At 45.2% G+C, this 20,041-nt stretch overlaps 1 protein-coding gene across 4 annotated transcripts in view; it reads left to right on the top strand.

Moving 5' to 3' along the window:
• Nucleotides 1–20,041, top strand: part of NEK6 (NIMA related kinase 6) — a 157,532-nt gene that overhangs the window by 108,862 nt on the left and 28,629 nt on the right. For all 4 annotated transcript variants that reach the window (XM_083161002.1, XM_083160999.1, XM_083161001.1 and 1 more), the window contains 4 exons: nucleotides 2,048–2,188; nucleotides 3,910–3,972; nucleotides 11,925–12,035; nucleotides 16,342–16,450. In XM_083161002.1, coding sequence (XP_083017128.1) covers nucleotides 2,048–2,188; nucleotides 3,910–3,972; nucleotides 11,925–12,035; nucleotides 16,342–16,450 — 424 coding nt within the window. The remainder of the gene's footprint in view (nucleotides 1–2,047; nucleotides 2,189–3,909; nucleotides 3,973–11,924; nucleotides 12,036–16,341; nucleotides 16,451–20,041) is intronic.

The raw sequence follows: 20,041 nt of genomic DNA, 5'->3' as shown, positions 1-20,041 counted from the left end.
GCAACGGTGGCTATTAGAATTTTAAAATAATGTGTCAAATGATTGGCCGGTCTCCGATTGGCTAATAACTCTATTGCACACTTTTCCTTAGCCCCTTTCCCTTAGCATCTATCTATCTATCTATCTATCTATCTATCTATCTATCTATCTATCCCTTTCACCATGGGCGTAACTAGAACTTTGTGGGCCCCATAGCAAAATTTATAATGGGGCCCCCCTGGCAATGCCCACTACACATTATGCTACACACAGTAATGCCCTTACACATTATGCGACACACCACAATTCCCCTTACACAATATGCCACACAGCTCAATGCCCCTTACACAATATGCCACACACCATAATATGCGACACACCGCAATGCCCCTTACACAATATGCCACACACCATAATGCCCCTTACATAATATGCGACACACCGCAATGCCCCTTTCATAATATGCCACACACCATAATGCCCCTTACATAATATGCGACACACCGCAATGCCCCTTACACAATTTGCCACACACCGCAATGTGCCCTACACATTATACAACACACCGTAATGTCCCTTTCACATTATACAACACACCGTAATGCCCCTTTCACATTATGCGACACGCAATGCCCCTTACACATTCTACAACACAGCGTAATGTCCCTTATACAATATGCTGTCAGAACATTGGGGCTGGAAATTAAAAACAAATGGGGGGTGGGGGGGGGGGGGCTATATTGGCCCGGTGCAACATCATCCTAGTAGTGACGCTTCTCGCAGACCCTGCTGGTGCTGGCTGTGGGGTCTGCAGGACAATGTAGCCATGTAAATATTTGCTGCGATGCGGCGTGACTATTTGTAACTGGTGATCGCTCCATTAGTTTCTAATGGAATGATCACCCATCACCGCCTGTAAATAGTCACAGTACAGCATGCAGGATGGCAGCAAACATTACATTTGTATGACAGATAAACATTTAGAAAAAAAAATGAAATAAAACATTTGAAACTTATTGTGTACAGTACTACTGAGTAGTACTTCTCACTAGCAGCAGCGGCAGCCAGCCGGGTCCGCCTTCTCCCTTCCTTTCTGTCCCAGGCAGGCAGGCACTTCACTGGCGGCATGTGTGGATGGACAGTCTGACTTTCATGCAGGATGCGGGGCGGGCACCTGCAGGCTCCGTGGTGTCACTCCTGCTTCTTTCCCCGCCCAGCATCTCCCGCACGGCACCATCTCCCACTCTCCGGCCGGCTCCTTCCGCACGGCGCCACCTCGCACCCCACACCCGACTCCTGTAGAGCGCCACCTCGCACCCCTTCCCGGCTACTTCTGACCCCCACCCCGCTATGCATCTCCCGCACGGCGCTACCTCCCACACTCCCCGCCCGACTCATTCATCACGGCCCTGCCCGGCTCCATCTACGTAGCCCCCCTGCCTGGCTCCTTCTGCATGGCGCCACCCCCGCCCGGCTACTACTGCACAATGCAACCTGCCCTGCAGTGGCGGAGGTGTGTTGATGCAGGAGGCCAGTGGCCGCGGCGGCTCTCAAATAAAATAATACAACTACAGAGGGTTCAGGGGATTGCTTGCTGTCCATGGGGCCCCCATAGCCGCCGGGCCCCATAGCAGTTGCACCCCCTGCACCCTCGGTAGTTCCGCCACTGCCTTTCACCATTTCTTTGTTTGTCGTCAATTTATATTATTGCCCATTTCTGTAAAATCCTAGATCATAAAAAAAATCACTTCCTTGACTTTTTATTGTTTTAGCGTTTTCATTATTGTAATGCTATTGTTATAACTTTAAAAGCAAGAAATAAATATATACGTACAGTGTGTGTGTATATATACGATATCCAGTATATTTTATCAGGATATTTTAGTGCATGCAAAGCTGGCCAGCACATAGCAGATGAACAGAAGTACACATGGTCATGTGTTGGTAGCATGCCCCTGGCACTGTATATACCATACAGTTGGGGTCTTTAGTTATTGCTATGCCATAATCGCTTAATACGTTGGTTTCCATCTTACAGATATGTAACCACTTAATGTTGTTTATACAGAGACACATGACTTCCTACCCTTACCGATGCACGTTGGCAGACTTTAAAATAGATAAGAAGATCGGACGGGGACAATTCAGCGAAGTGTACAGAGCAAGCTGTCACCTGGACAGGAAGCCCGTTGCTCTGAAAAAAGTCCAGGTAAGAGTAACAGAAGCGGGATCCAGCCTGTAAGATATGCTAAGATGTGCTGTTGTATTCTAGAAAAGGGTAGACCTAATCTGATTGGTTGTTATGGGCAACAACACCACAGTAAATCGCACTCTTAAGGTTCCCATACACTCGACGACTTGCAGCAACCAATCGGATAAAAAGCATCCAAATTGCATGTAATTGACAGTGCATCGCACAGTAGCTTGCGAGTTGCACCAGCTGCTGAAGCGATCTGTGGAATCGCATTATAGCCGGACAGGCTTGGATTGCATGCGATATATCGAATGAGCAAAGACCGCATACGATCTAATACAAGGGGGGGGGGGGTTGCGTGGGGATACCTCTGTATGCTTCTACTCCCCTCACTAATGCGACAAAGTACAATGCATGGAGGTTAGAGGGCGGAGTCACATCTGGCTGCCCGGATTCCGGGGGGCTTGCCTACCTTTCCGGGGAGCTGGGAGGTTGACCCAATTTCCGTGACTCTCCCAGCCTTTCCGGAAGGATAGGCAACCCTGATCTTGTAGCAAGAAGGCAATTTTGGTAAATTACCGGAGGGAGATATTTGGGGAAAAGGCCTAGTTTTTTATTGGATTTGCTATAAAACATTGTTACAGTATTTGTTTAGATCAATGGAAATGTTCCTTGGTTAACCCATAAGGTAACCAAGAAAGCAGGGACTTGTATATTTTCCTCTGGGATCACAAAACAATGCCAGCAGACCTCTTTGGTGACCTTGGTTCATCCGTTAATCCCATACGAGAAGTTTACAAGCTGTTTTCACCTCTTGATAGTGCGTGTAAACAGCAATCACATTTACCACCGGTCTGCAGACCACTTTTAAACCAGATCTCTTCTCAACTTTTAATAAGGTGGACTTTGTAAGTGTAAGGATTTTTAGGAGCCGCTGTGGTTTATAAAGTGAGGACTGTTTTACAGAAAGTCAAGTTAGGCAGACATAGAGTAAATGGTTCAATTTAATGCCACTTCTGACGGACGTGAGAGACGCTGAAAACACATGTTCATCTCAATGGTGTCTGCTAAGTAGCGGTATAGGTGTATACAGACATATATCTTATAATATATATTTTATATATTTATATATTTTTTTAATATTAATATTCAGTAACAATAATCTAGGTTAAAAAAAAATAACAAAAATCCATAATTTTTATAATTTATCCTAGAATGATAAAAGTTTGTCCTATGCCTTGCGGTAAACCAGATTGGAGTAGTGAGGGGGAGTTGTCTCTTACGGTATGCTATGGTCACCCATTGCGGTTCCACCTCTGTTACGTGTCTTTCTCTTGTACGTCAACGGTTTTTGTACTTGACCTGTTGGTTATGTTACGCATGTGAGTTAGTGGCCTGAAGCCTTCATACGTTATGTCACAGGGGATGTCTTTGAACTTGACTCAAATGAATGTGTCTACGTTTTGACATGTTGAGCTATGGTATTTAAATACAGTAGTTATAGTAGTAATATAGCCATGTTTACTGTGCTAAGTATAGACTGCTCTTTTCCATGTAGTCTATTCATAACAAAAATGTAATCGGCATCAGCGGATTTCAATTCTACCTTTCATTTTATTGATCTTGTTTTGTGTGTATAGCTGCAAATTGCACCGTTCCAGAAATAGCCTCTCTGTACATACTGTACACTCCTGTTATTGTTTTACTGTCCAATAAAGCCCCTCCGTTCTTCACAGATATTTGAAATGATGGATGCCAAAGCCAGGCAAGACTGCATTAAAGAAATCGATCTTTTAAAGGTAAGATATTTTATTCTGTGATGAACGCCTGAAGATTTTCACGCATTATTTCCTGTAATATCACCAATATTTGTTATCTGACAACGATACAGATGTGTCCTCATATATCTAGCCTCAATACGCCATGCAGCGGGAGAAGCCTGGCATAAATAGGCAGCCGGGGCCCGTGCAGCTCTGCCAACGTTGGGCAACGTTATTATTTGTGCCGTAAAAGGACTCTTAATTGCAATACAATGTGACTAGGACGTTTGTATAGTGTGTGTGTCTACATAGTCATAGTGTTAGCAAACAAATGGGCGGCGCATACATCTGCATACCACAGTACATCCCAGTTACACTTCCTCCGTCAAATGGGCGGCGCATACATCTGCATACCACAGTACATCCCAGTTACACTTCCTCCGTCAAATGGGCGGCGCATACAATCTGCATACCACAGTACATCCCAGTTACACTTCCTCAATCACAAGTGGGCAGCGCATATAATCTGCATACTGCAGTACATCCCAGTTACACTTCCTCAATCACAAGTGGGCGGCGCATATAATCTGCATACCACAGTACATCCCAGTTACACTTCCTCCGTCACAATGGGCGGCGCATACAATCTGCATACTGCAGTACATCCCAGTTACACTTTCTCAATCACAATGGGCAGCACATACAATCTGCATACTGCAGTACATCCCAGTTACACTTCCTCAATCACAAGTGGGCAGCGCATATAATCTGCATACCGCAGTACATCCCAGTTACACTTCCTCAATCACAAGTGGGCGGCGCATATAATCTGCATACCACAGTACATCCCAGTTACACTTCCTCAATCACAAGTGGGCGGCGCATACAATCTGCATACCACAGTACATCCCAGTTACACTTCCTCAATCACAAGTGGGCAGCGCATATAATCTGCATACCACAGTACATCCCAGTTACACTTCCTCAATCACAAGTGGGCGGCGCATATAATCTGCATACCACAGTACATCCCAGTTACACTTCCTCAATCACAAGTGGGCAGCGCATATAATCTGCATACTGCAGTACATCCCAGTTACACTTCCTCAATCACAATGGGCAGCACATACAATCTGCATACTGCAGTACATCCCAGTTACACTTCCTCCGTCACAATGGGCAGCACATACAATCTGCATACCACAGTACATCCCAGTTACACTTTCTCAGTCACAAGACGGGATGCATACAATCGCTGCATACGTAGCGCAAAACCATGCCTGATGCGCTCCCACTTGTGTTCAATTAGCATCAGGTCCAATGTGGTTTGATGAAAGCAGTGAGCAGAACTGAGAGGTGCTGTGTCGGTCTCTATACTATACATATAATATTATTTGAGAACCTGTCAAGCCATTTGTCAGCCCGGTATTTGGCCACGGTGGCTGACCCTTCCGCAGCGGCCCACATCTCGTCGTTTAGGTGCAGAGAATATACACTTCTCCCCAGCTCACTGCGAGAGAGTTTCATCAGAAGCATTTATTTGTTTTCAGCTCCCCTGGTTCTGGATAAAATCAGACATATGCATTTCGTGGATCCAGCTGGTTTAAAACATATTTGCTATAATAGGACGGAATTTCCCAAATCTTCCTAATATTTTATGGGCAATAACCTCACAAAGACGTTTAGCTGCCTGTGGGCATTGCTGTGCTGAATATATATATTTTTTAAACATTTCACACTTCAAAATTTGCAAGTATGCTCAAAGCCAGGATCCCCGCGGAGAGAAAAATTGCAGTTTAAACACTGAAATCACAGCATCAAACAGCTCAAAATCTGGTGAGTCAGTCTGAGCAGTCACATTGCGTTGCGAATGAGCAGCGTGTGTATCTGTGTTACTGCCTGTAGGGCATTCACTTCTAATATGTCCGCATTTATAAATTATGTCTGATACAAACCCAGAGCGCACGGAAGTCAGCTTACTCGTGGCTCAACAAATCAAAAGTAACAATAATGTAAGCTTTAAGTGTGTTCCCGAGAAACCATTTAACACAATACGAGGTCAGCAGTTTGCGGAACGCCGAGACGGTAGATAGCCCCTTGCTTCGTGCCTTAACGCGTAATGGTTCAAGGTTTAACGATATAAATACTTGAGGGGGGTGGAGGCAGCTTCGGTGTATCCGTCCGCTCAGTGCTCGAGAGAAAATCATTTGTCAGTGATATGTTCGTTTCGCTTCTGTTAATTGACAGATCCCACCTTGACTCTCTTTTTTTTATTTCCCCAAAGCTTTATAGAGTAGGTTCGTAAACAAATATATGTGCTAAAGGTGCATATTTACCAGTAACTGCAAAATGAATCCTCTACATACCCTGATAGAATATCAGATGGCGGAAGTTTCGGTTTCCTTTCCATGAACAGTATAATGGTGGGGCACTTAGTGTATAGTATAGTGTTAGCATTTTGTAATAAGGCTTCACTGTAAAACATGGGCAGGTGTAAAAACACCCCACACGTAAAAGGTGATAGAAAATAACTCAGCTATAGAAAAGCCATAATACAGTAGTAAGCAATGTAATGTTCAGTAGAGACATCCCGGGGGTAGTTGATAGAGTAAATCTTCTGTGAAGAAAAATAAAGAATGGGGGAGCGCTAAAAATTGGGATGAATTGGGTATCACAATAATATGTTTTTATTATATTGAATTAAAATATTCGTATAATAATCACATTGGAAATATTTAAAAAAAAACACTCTAGAAAAATCAATTGACAAAAGCAAGTGTACTGTTTGAAATAACCAAATTCAGGTATAATAAAGGTTGTATAATAAACCTTTATTATACCTGAATTTGGTTATTTCAAACCGTACACTTGCTTTTGTCAATTGATTTTTCTAGTGTTTTTTAAAAAATATTTCCAATGTGATTATTATACTAATATTTTAATTCAATATAATAAAAACATATTATTGTGATACCCAATTCATCCCAATTTTTAGCGCTTTCTTTTTTTCTTGTATCTATTTTGGGGATTTGACACCCCCCTGTGGGAGCAGCTAGGCATCACACCCTGGTAGGTGCCTGTTATATTTACATAGCCGCAAGGCCTGTAAATATACTTCTTTTCATTTTCTGTGAAGATCTTTTACATCATTGTTAAACCGCTTTCAGACAGCAGCGGCCGAATAATACCCCTTTTACAGCGCCACAAAAACCCACGGTTTTCCCTCGTGGACCCAGGTCAGCGGCGGTGTAAAACAGGTTGACCCATGTCCCTTTACATGGTCCTGACCAGGTTAGAACACGGGCCGGACCTGGGCAGAGGGCAGTATAAACTGGTACGCCGGGTCATCCGACCCGGCTCCCGTTTACAGCAATGGGGGAAGCCCAACCTCCGGACCGCGGCCTCCTGCAGACAACATGGAGGTTTGGCGGAGGGGGGGGGGCACACACAGCCTCCGCTGCTGTACTCTGGATGTAGGGATGAGGTGAATGAATGCCTGTGTGTGGCATCCATTGACCTTGTGGACAGGTGGTGGGGGTGGAACTTACGTTTCCATTATTTCCAGTATGCACTGAAAGGTTTATTTATGAAGATCCCTGACTACCTGGCAGCAAACCTTTAATGATGATTCAACAGATATAAAAACAACAAGCCCCCCCACAGGGTGGCGGGGAGTGGATAGATAGCTCCTCCGATTCTCTTTGCTGCAGACCACAGTAAGCTCTCAGACAGTCCATCTCCTACAGGAACCATACTGCAGTCTCCACCATGGACTCCTTAAAAAGCAGAGTCATGGTGAAGGGCCTATTTTTATGTAGAGGCCTGGAGCTGCAGCTCCATCCACCCCATTGTTAATCTGGCCCATAAGCACCCTTGTGACTTGGGGGGGTGGTATATGTGCGGATCAGCAATGTTTATGCGAATTGTATAACTTACCAACAGTCCAGATTCCGGTGGTCCTTTCTTCGACATCGGAATCACAACTGTTAAGAGCCCAACAGGGGGGGTGAGCACATTCAAGCCCCTTGCAGGGTCGCTTTGCTCGCCACGCTGTGAGGGAAAATAGCCTGTGTGTCGGGATTCCGATGTCGGAGAAACGACCGACAGGATCCCGACTGTCGTTGACTCATCCGGCTCCCATGTACTGTATATACGGCAGTATGTTCTTATGTGTAGTGCTGGTATGAATGACACACTGTCAGTATGATTAGAGCACCCAATATAAAGTAATCTTGCTTATTTAATGTAATGTAACCTATAATAACATCACATGACTACTACATAACATAGACCAAATGACATAATGATTGAGTCTGCTTCTTGAGCGTGAATGCAGGAATCTGGTAGGCCGATGTAGTCACATGGTTGAATCTAAGATGGAGGCGCCAATGCTCCTCGGATAAAGTACTACCAGATGGACACATTGAAGAAAGAGAAGAATGTCCGTGGGTGGTGCACAAAGAAAAGGAATTTTAACAAAAAATTAACTTTTAATTCATCATTCTAAAATACTGATAATTTTTTTTATAAAAACAAAACAAAAAACATGTAAAGATGTAAGACCGTACCATTAAAAAGGATATATTATCCTGACGTTGCGGGATTAGTGTACCTATTGGTTTTGTTATTTCCTTTGATAAAGGGTGTGGTGCTTACAGGGGAAGGCAGATCACCTTATTTGGTAAATAATGCAGGTAAGTATAGTTCCTATGAATGGTCTGGGTACAAATAAATATTAATATGTTGGAAACCTGGGAACCGTGTCCCTAATTTAACAGTAATAGATTTGTTTGCCTCTTTATAGGAATAAAATAGGGAGACCAGGTGCTGGCATTAATCACCGCTCCTGTCACCCAGCTATACTAATAATTCGGTAGGAGACAGGTTAGCAGTACACTGAGTATAGTATGGCTAATGGACGCCGGGGATAGGAAACATCTTCTCTCCCCTGTCAAATACACTCATTCAATGGCCACCCTGAGTACTGCTGCTCTGTACGCCGGGTGTGTGTAGACCCCGCGGCGTCTTAATTTCCCTCTGCTCAGTCACTCAGAGATCAGCGTGAGCCGCTACGAAGTGTCATTCGGCGGACCGCTGTAGCTTATGTTACCGATAAGCGCACCACTACATCTGCGTCAAGCTATGCATTTAAAATACATTTGTCAATCAAATTAGGTACAAAGTATCCCGCTCACGTGAAACGCTGACGCGCGTTTCGCAGTGATGTTTTTCAAGGCCAACCAGGCCACCACCACCCACGGACATTCTTCTCTTTCTTCTGTGTGTTGACTCCCCATTGTCCAGTGGTAGCGTACCTCGTGATTACATTTCCTATATGGTCCATATATTCATTTTGAGGTAATTTGAACCTATTGAATAATAAATTTAAATTCCAGTGGAATTTGCCCACATGCAGATATTACATTAGGCATGTCCGTGAGGGGAGAAAAAAATGTGGTGATGTGGTGCGCTATCAACCGCTGCTGTCACTGGTTTGTAATAAAACACAGAAAATGTGCCAGCGCTGGCTGTCCCAATAATTTAGACAAGACGGTTCTCAATTAAAAAACAAATAATTTAATGTTTCAATTTATGTATTAGACATAAAATTGAACAATAACAGAATAAAATAACTTGAACAATATATCTCAGGGATATTGGGCGTAATGTTGAAATCTCCATAATGAAATAAGCAAGGTATTAGATGGCTCAACGCGTTTCGCCGGACATTGTGTCTCCGGCTTCCTCAGGAGCAAGTGAGGGGCACGGAGGGCGATGGCATGTAGGCGGCCATTAAGGTGTAATATGGGGTTTCATTTCCTGGACCTCTTGGACGTTTTTGGCATCGCCTCTTCATCTGGTGCAGGTTTCCTCTGTCTTTTTGTGCCTATAAAACACAAGTATCCATTAGAAACAGAACAAGTGTACTGTACGCGGTGATCCTCCTATGCAGGCATGTGTCACTGCCGCCCTGTGCTGACTGGCGCCTATGAGCATGATTCCCCTCCCCCAGGCAATGTATCAGCACACTGCGACATGTAGTCCCACTGAGGTGAGTGCAGAGAGTGTAGTGGGCGGAGCCTCAGAAGAAGCGCTTTGTATGTGACATAAATCGCCCTGACTGAAGGGCGCTCGCTGGCGGGATATTGGTGTGGAGCAGGTAAACTGCATGAGCAGGGACAGTTTAAGGGCCTAATGGGGGTGGAGCTGAAAATGCCCAAGGGTCTATTATGAGAAGTGGAGGAGGTGAGGCCAACGCCATGTAGAACCCATAAGCCACAATGTCTCCCTGAATATATAAAAATGTGCTTAACCCCTTCAGCGGTGTTTTTTTTCTTTTTGGGAGCGCTCCCCACTGGGCGAGTTTTTATGGGGAGCGCTCCCTTAATAAAATAACACAAGTACCTCCCATTGTCCGGGCAGCGCCGCTGCACTGTCAATCAGCGGCTGCCCGGACCTGCGCCCCCTGCACCGCATCCCTGTCCCCGGCAGCTGGCTTGTCATAAGCCGGTGCCGGGGACTTCAATACAAAACTCTGAGGGGAGGGGGGGAGGAGGAGGGAGGAGTCGGCGCCCCAGAGGGGAGGGAGCCGGGCAGCGCGAAGCTGCCTGAGTTCAGTGATTGAACTCAGCAGCGCTGCCTGGCTGTAAACAGTGGCAATCCCGAGAATTCTCCGGGCTTGCCAGACTGGGCACTGAGGCACAGCCTGGAAAATTCTTGGGATTGCCACTGAAGGGAATTGCAGAAAATGGAATTGCGATTGTAATGCTTATGTTGGACCCATTTTTATGTGGAGGCCTGGAGCTGCAGCTTTATCCGCCCCATGGTTCATCTGGCCCTGGAATTAGCCATCCTATTGTCAACCACATGTGGGAGAGAAATACAATGTTAATTAGCCATAGTACTTACCGCAGGGTTTTAGGTAATATGTTAAGTTTACATACTGTACTGTAATTATTCAATTATTTGCCCTGGAGCTATTCCATTACTGCAAACTGTTGGCATATGACTAGACCTGGAAGCACTGGTTTATGCAGGTGTCTGTCTGCACCTCGGTATGATCAGCAATCCTCTTTCGGTGTCCTCTGGGGCTAGTTGTGGGCTTACCGTGGCAGTAATTCGATAGTTCCGGGCACTTACCATAGGTTATGTGCCAGAGGCTATTTGAATCTGGTAGGTATTGCAGACAGAGCCCCCACTCTGTGACAACCACTTACTGCACAGTGATAATCTCTAAGCCTCTTACTATAGAGTTTGACTGTGACAAGAAAAGTTCAAGTGTGGTTGGAAAGCTGACAAAGCAAAACTCTCAGGGACCATTCCCAGCCCAAGTGCTGGAAACCTGCATCTACACTGTGCATTGCATGCTCCAATTATCTACTCCATATTGCATGGAGTCCTCTGCCTCAGATGGTAGCCGTTTTGGTATCCAGACTTCCCCGTCACCCCTCGCTGGTCCTAAACTGAAACCGAAGTGATGTAATATATGTCCGGGGCTTATATGTGGAACTTGGTGCCGGTGCTCAGATCAAATTAACGGAGCTGTTTTAGTGACGGTCAATGTATTGGAGCAGGAACCAAATTGCAAACCATATGTGCAATCATAAGGCGTCTGTATATGATTTTTTTTTTTTTTTATCTAATTTAATCGCAATCATTTTTTAACCAGTAGGATTTGGGATTGTGGTGAGATCCCCATTGTTTTTGATCAATCACAATTGAAAACGCACCATGAGCAAATGCTTCAGAAATCTCGACGTGAACAGGCCCTTTTAGAAGACACATGTGATGTATTATATAGAGGCACGCTGATAAATAGTAGCGCTTTGTGCCTTGAAGCCAGCCATGATAATCTGAGACCGGTAAAATCGTATTACCGGTAGTCCGGAGTCTTGCGCATCTCTCTCAGACCCCATAAAGTTTACTCCTGCCGCCTTGTTACGCTGCTACTGTTCACCATCCATCTCTCTGGGTTCTGTTTTGTCCTGCAGCAATTGAACCATCCGAACGTTATTATGTACCTGGACTCGTTTATTGAAAACAATGAGTTGAACATCGTCCTGGAGCTGGCAGATGCTGGAGACCTCTCTCAGATGATTAAGGTAAGGCCCATAAGGCTGAGGGTTGTTTTTTTTTTTGTTTTTTTTTTATACAGACATGGAATTTTTTTTCTAAGTGTTCTATATAGGTTCATGACAAAGTACGCAGATAAATAGTATAGCAATATTATTAGCTCTCTGCCATTGTGTGAACAGAGAGGATGTAGCTATAATGCAGACCCATTCCACTATACGAGCATCATATTGAAGAATTGCCTGGCTTGCACTTTAACAGTTAAGTTACCCTTCGCTTATAAGACTCACAATGGGTACTTCTGGCTCAGCAGGGAAATTTGTTTTTAAGCATGAACATCCTGTTTTCAAGTGCTGATTCTAATGAACTGCAATTGCTCACATCTTCCCTGCATGCAGAGCTTACAGTGACTCATGGCAGTGTTACCTGAGGCACAAGGATCTCACTGTGATAGGAGAGAGCCTACTGTACTTTGCTGATAGATGTATACTATACAGCCATTATGAGACTGTAGTGCGGTATACAGTAATATTGACGCATGCTGTATTGAAGGCAATGGATTATAGTCCAGCGCATTTCTTAGGAGTCCGAGTCTGGATGCTTGACCCTTTAAACTTAAAGGTGAGCCGCACCGTCACTTTGTCATTCTTTGGTGACATATCCGGACACACTCATGTGACCGGCGTTACAGATTTGCCCATATTGCACAGCTGCTGTGTACAAGGCCTAAAATGTGTTACTGCTGCACGAGGCGTCTTATGCAAATAATGTCTCCTGTCAGTATCTCTGATCTGCTGTCATCAACAATGGACATCTTTTTAACATCAGAGATTTACGGAAACCATCGGATTTACCTACATCTCTGAATTAGGCCCACACTGATCATCTATTACAGAGGCGTCCTGATGCTATATCTTGGTCTTCTAAGCTTTACATGGTTTCCACAGACTGAACAGCTCAGGGCTGTAAGAGCAGTCTATAAATGATCAGTCATGACCAGTTTATTTATTATCCTTTATTTATATGGCGCCACAAGGGATCCGCAGCGTCCAGTTACAGAGTACATAAACGAATAAGCAAAACAGTGACTTACAGTTATATACAATAGAGGACAAATACAGGGCACATAACCACAGCTGCATCAGCAGGCGGCACGGACATAAGTATCAGGGAGCAGAACACAGTGACTTACAGTTATATACAATAGAGGACAAGTACATGGTATATACACATAGGTGCATCAGCAGTTGGCACTGACATAAGTATCAGGGGGCAGAACACAGTGACTTACAGTTATATACAATAGAGGACAAGTACAGGGCACATAACCACAGCTGCATCAGCAGGCGGCACTGACATAAGTATCAGGGGGCAGAACACAGTGACTTACAGTTATATACAATAGAGGACAAGTACAGGGTATATAACCATAGCTGCATCAGCAGGGGACACTGACATAAGTATCAGAGGGGCAGAACACAGTGACTTACAGTTATATACAATAGAGGACAAGTACAGGGTATATAACCACAGCTGCATCAGCAGGCAGCACTGACATAAGTATCAGGGACAGAACACAGTGACTTACAGTTATATACAATAGAGGACAAGTACAGGGCACATAACCATAGCTGCATCAGCAGGCAGCACTGACATAAGTATCAGGGGGCAGAACACAGTGACTTACAGTTATATACAATAGAGGACAAGTACAGGGTATATAACCACAGCTGCATCAGCAGGAGGCACTGACATAAGTATCAGGGGGCAGAACACAGTGACTTACAGTTATATACAATAGAGGACAAGTACAGGGTATATAACCACAGCTGCATCAGCAGGGGACACTGACATAAGTATCAGGGGGCAGAACACAGTGACTTACAGTTATATACAATAGAGGACAAGTACAGGGTATATAACCACAGCTGCATCAGCAGGAGGCACTGACATAAGTATCAGGGTGGCAGAACACAGTGACTTACAGTTATATACAATAGAGGACAAGTACAGGGTATATAACCACAGCTGCATCAGCAGGTGGCACTGACATAAGTATCAGAGGGCAGAACACAGTGACTTACAGTTATATACAATAGAGGACAAGTACAGGGTATATAACCATAGCTGCATCAGCAGGCGGCACTGACATAAGTATCAGAGGGCAGAACACAGTGACTTACAGTTATATACAATAGAGGACAAGTACAGGGTATATAACCACAGCTGCATCAGCAGGCAGCACTGACATAAGTATCAGAGGGCAGAACACAGTGACTTACAGTTATATACAATAGAGGACAAGTACAGGGTATATAACCACAGCTGCATCAGCAGGGGACACTGACATAAGTATCAGGGGGGCAGAACACAGTGACTTACAGTTATATACAATAGAGGACAAGTACAGGGTATATAGCTGCATCAGCAGGCAGCACTGACATAAGTATCAGAGCACCCTATTACAGAGTACATAAACGAATAAGCAAAACCGTGACTTACAGCTGAATACAATAGAGGACAAGTACAGAGTATATAACCATAGCTGCATCAGCAGGGGACACCAAAATAATTATCAGCGTGGCAGAAACCCGCAGGATTTGGTGCCATCAAAATGGTTTAAGTAAAAAATGGAAAAGTATTTTTTAGTGTAAAGGTGGCCATAAACTGCTGTTACTGGCCCAATCAGCCAATTATTATACAAACAACTATTGGTCTGTTGGGCATAAAAACAATATTATCTGACAGTTGCAATAATTTGGGCCCAGATATTGTCACCATCAGACAGACCAGCGTATGGCATTGTCAGATAATTGGTCAGTCTGATAGAGGTAGGAGGGCCCTGCTCACAAGCTCACTATGTGCTGTTTGTTTTATCACTGTTGTTTTCCAATTTCAAAACACAAAGGAATATGCTGCGCTATATAAGAAACTGCAAATAAAATAAAATAATAAAAAACAGCTAAGTGACTTTGGTTAATCCCTTCTGTGAAGCTCGTACACTGCTGGTAAGGATTATTTGATTGTATATACCCAATGCAACCCAAGTGTACGGATTACTATAATTGGGGCAGATGTATTAAGCCTGGCGAAGAGATAAAGTGAAAGGAGATAACGCACCAGCCAATCAACTCCCAACTGTCATATTTCACTCACAGCTGATTGGCTGGTGCATTATCTTCTTCCACTTTATCTCTTCGCCAGGCTTAATACATCTGCCCCACTGTTCTTTTAACAGCATAAGAAACCGTATTCATGGTACTGATGGATGGAAACCAAAGCGAAGAGAAATCTATCTCTCTCTTTCTCTCTCTCTTTCTCTCTCTCTTTCTCTCTCTCTCTTTTCCCCTTTCTCTCTGTAGTCAGATGTGGCCAATAAGGTGCACTGTTGTTCTGTACACTGATCGCATGTCTTACGGAACCTGTAGATTACGTCTCACTGCGACAGATAATAAATCAGAGGTGCTGTCATTTCCTTTCATCCTGTGTGTATGTAGCGATACACAATAACTTGTGAGGTGCCGAGAATACCATTACCTACATAGCATCGGTGGTGAGCTATTAAAGTTCTATAGAAGTTCAGAATATATTTAAAGCTGTTTCAGAGTTTGCTTCAGGCAAATGCTCAATTTGTCACAGTTTGTGGTTCTGAGGCGTTAAATATGTTGTTCAAGGTAATTAAGACAAGAAATGTTCATTACACTGAGACGGAATCTCCACCTGTCAGACCGCGTTCTGTTCCGCAACATTGATTCAATGAGTGTGGGAAATGGGTTACGCTACATCAGAACATGAAACTAAGGAAGATTGATTACCCCCCCCCCATCCTTTATTCTTCCATACTCTGTGACTGTTCTTCATCTCTCATATCCTACCTATTGTTAATCATTCCTTTTTCCCCCAGTTTGCATTCCGGTCTTCCTGCTTTTTCAGTACTGCACTCCACCTTATATCCAACTTCCCCATTACATATATTACTGGTATCTTTGTATGTATGCCCAGGTTAATTTATCACCTCACACAATGGGTGTAAGCATTAAATACAATATGACTGGAATCCATACCAATGTTATTATGTTATCATTATTCTCTCCCGCACCCCGTGAGTACACCGTACTCCTCCTGCGCTGTAACTGGATATTGATCCCTTTGTTTGCGCTTCCGCTACAGAGCTGGCCCCTCCCCCTATTTGCGTCATTCACTGTTTCATTCTCTATATCTACTGTATACTTTACACATTTTTTGTTCCTATGTGCATCTTAAAATTCCACTTTTGGCCTTTTATCCCGTCATCCCCCCCTTCTTACACATTTGTTTTTTGTTCTCTCGTCACAGTATTTTAAGAAACAGAAGCGCTTAATACCAGAGAGGACGGTGTGGAAGTACTTTGTGCAGTTGTGCAGCGCTGTGGAACACATGCATTCCCGCCGGATCATGCACAGAGGTAATGTCCCATCCGGCTATGGTCTGTGTGTCCCATGCAGTTCAGCCAGTCACCTCCTAGTTACTGTTCACAGCTGGTGAATATATATATATATATATATATATATATATATATATATACAGTAATAGAACACACATACACGTGCGCACATGGTATAAGTACATACAGTACGAGCTCAGGGTCTTGTGGCTGGGAGTGATAAATATGATGTATTATATGTGAGAGCTGTGGCTGACATGCTGGAAAAGCAGATTCCAGTTATTGCAGATCTGTCGGGCTTGGGTCATGACATTTGATCATGAAACAAACAATGTTGCTGGGGCAAAGAGTGTGGCATACAATGTGTGTTCCTGTACAGTTTAATGTAGTCCTTTCTGCTGCACAACACCATACAGTAATAATGTATTATAAATAATAATAGCCTTCTGATTCGGGTTAGACATGAGTGTTCCATGGTCAAAATGTCGACACTCAGAATGAGGCCAGGTGGAAGACCGAGTACGTAAAGCTGACCTGTTAATATTACCATCATGTTGTATAGCCAACACTGTTATCATACTATAAATCGCTACATTATCAAGTCCATGTTATGGGTTCGGCCGCACACTGTCCCCAATTCTAAGCGTCGTTATTTTGATTGTCCAAACTGGTAATTGCCTACGGGATCCGGAGGGTAGGTTGACAATGTCTAGGTCGTTACTATGTGGTTGACATGGTCATAAGGTAGTCAAAAGCAAAAGGTTTACACGGCTCTGATCGACAGCCAACTCTGGTGGTGGAGGACACAGGCTGGAAATTTGTGTAATGGATGATGCAGGCTGGCATTGGGTGTGATAGCTGGAGCATGCTGGCATTGGGTGTGATAGCTGAAGCATGCTGGCAGTTGGAGTGATGGAAGGGTGCAGGCTGGCATTGGGTGTGATAGCTGGAGCATGCTGGCATTAGGTGTGATAGCTGAAGCATGCTGGCATTGGGTGTGATGGAAGGGTGCAGGCTGGCATTGGGTGTGATGGAAGGGTGCAGGCTGCCATTTGGAGTGATGGAAGGGTGCATGCTGGCATTGGGTGTGATAGCTGGAGCATGCTGGCATTGGGTGTGATGGAAGGGTGCAGGCTGCCATTTGGAGTGATGGAAGGGTGCAGGCTGCCATTGGGTGTGATGGAAGGGTGCAGGCTGCCATTGGGTGTAATGAAAGGGTGCAGGCTGCCATTGCAGTGATGGAAGGGTGCAGGCTGCCATTGGGTGTGATTGAAGGGTGCAGGCTGCCATTGGGTGTGATGGAAGGGTGCAGGCTGCCATTGGGTGTGATGGAAGGGTGCAGGCTGCCATTGGGTGTGATGGAAGGGTGCAGGCTGCCATTGGGTGTGATGGAAGGGTGCAGGCTGCCATTGGGTGTGATGGAAGGGTGCAGGCTGCCATTGGGTGTGATGGAAGGGTGCAGGCTGCCATTGGGTGTGATGGAAGGGTGCAGGCTGCCATTGGGTGTGATGGAAGGGTGCAGGCTGCCATTGGGTGTGATGGAAGGGTGCAGGCTGCCATTGGGTGTGATGGAAGGGTGCAGGCTGCCATTGGGTGATGGAAGGGTGCAGGCTGCTATTGGGTGTGATGGAAGGGTGCAGGCTGCCATTGGGTGTGATGGAAGGGTGCAGGCTGCCAATGGGTGTGATGGAAGGGTGCAGGCTGCCAATGGGTGTGATGGAAGGGTGCAGGCTGCCATTGGGTGTGATGGAAGGGTGCAGACTGCCATTGGGTGTGATGGCAGAGCACAGGCTGCCATGGGATGTGATAGCAGGGCACAGGCTGGCAATGTGTGTGATAGCAGGGCGGTACTTCTTTACTTTCACAGCGCCACTAGATAGGACAGATAGGATACTAGATAGGATACGATTTTGTATGCGATTTGACATAAGATATTGCATAAGATATAGGATAAGATTTACTATCCATTTCATTACCCCACTATCCACTAGGGCGTGGAGTTGATTTTATATAGCGTGGCGAGCGCAGCGAGGCGAGCGCAGCGAGCCCCGCGTGGGGACACGGATGTTGTTTCAAAGCAAGTCCCCAATATTGCATGCCATTTGCATGCAATTCCATAAAATACATTCCGTGTCCCCTCGCAGGGCTCGCCACGCTTCGGGCTCGGTGGCTCGCTGCGCTCGCCACGCTATATAAAATCAACTCCACGCCCTAGTGGATAGTGGGGTAATGAAATGGATAGTAAATCTTATCCTATATCTTATGCGATATCTTATGTCAAATCGCATACAAAATCGTATCCTATCTAGTATCCTATCTGTCCTATCTAGTGGCGCCGTGAAAGTAAAGAAGTACCGCAGGGCATTTGCTGGCAATGTGTGTGATGGAGGGCACAGGCTGGCAATGTGTGTGATGGAGGGCACAGGCTGGCAATGTGTGTGATGGAGGGCACTGGCTGGCAATGTGTGTGATGGAGGGCACTGGCTGGCAATGTGTGTGATAACGGTATTGGTTGGCAATGTGTGTGATAACAGGGTATTGGTTGGCAATGTGTGTGATGGAGGGCACTGGCTGGCAATGTGTGTGATAACGGTATTGGTTGGCAATGTGTGTGATAACAGGGTATTGGTTGGCAATGTGTGTGATGGAGGGCACTGGCTGGCAATGTGTGTGATGGAGGGCACTGGCTGGCAATGTGTGTGATGGAGGGCACAGGCTGGCAATGTGTGTGATGGAGGGCACTGGCTGGCAATGTGTGTGATGGAGGGCACTGGCTGGCAATGTGTGTGATGGAGGGCACAGGCTGGCAATGTGTGTGATGGAGGGCACTGGCTGGCAATGTGTGTGATAGCAGGGCACAGGCTGGCAAAGTGTGTGATAGCAGGGTGCAGGCTGGCAATGTGTGTGAAGGAGGGCACAGGCTGGCAATGTGTGTGATTGCAGGGCACAGGCTGGCAAAGTGTGTGATAGCAGGGTGCAGGCTGGCAATGTGTGTGATAGCAGGGCATTAGCTGGCAATGTGTGTGATGGAGGGCACAGGCTGGCAATGTGTGTGATGGAGGGCACTGGCTGGCAATGTGTGTGATGGAGGGCACTGGCTGGCAATGTGTGTGATAGCAGGGCATTGGCTGGCAATGTGTGTGATGGAGGGCACAGGCTGGCAATGTGTGTGATGGAGGGCACAGGCTGGCAATGTGTGTGATGGAGGGCACAGGCTGGCATGAAATACATGTGTTTTATAGAATGTATGATACTGTGAGGACTGTTGAATATGGGAATGTTACTTACACTGGGGAAGATACTGTATATATTACTGTGTATAGGGAAAAGCTGCAGGTCCCGCTGTACACAGATATCGGATCGTGTATTACATGCCGCTGTACGCAGATATCGGATCGTGTATTACATACCGCTGTACACAGATATCGGATCGTGTATTACACGCCGCTGTAGCTTTTTATACTTGTTTGAAACCGGTTCGAACTATAAAGTTTTACCTTTTTCCCAAAGGTAAGATGAACTTCTTACAATCGCAGCCTTTTTGATGGTGCTTAGATCTCGAGCTGTAAACTAATGGACTGTGTTGCACATCAACAGCACTGATGTGGTTAA

This window comes from Crinia signifera, chromosome 9 (assembly GCF_055691185.1).
Source record: "Crinia signifera chromosome 9, ASM5569118v1, whole genome shotgun sequence".
NCBI lineage: Eukaryota > Metazoa > Chordata > Amphibia > Anura > Myobatrachidae > Crinia > Crinia signifera.
This window is presented reverse-complemented; position numbering and strand designations above follow the sequence as displayed.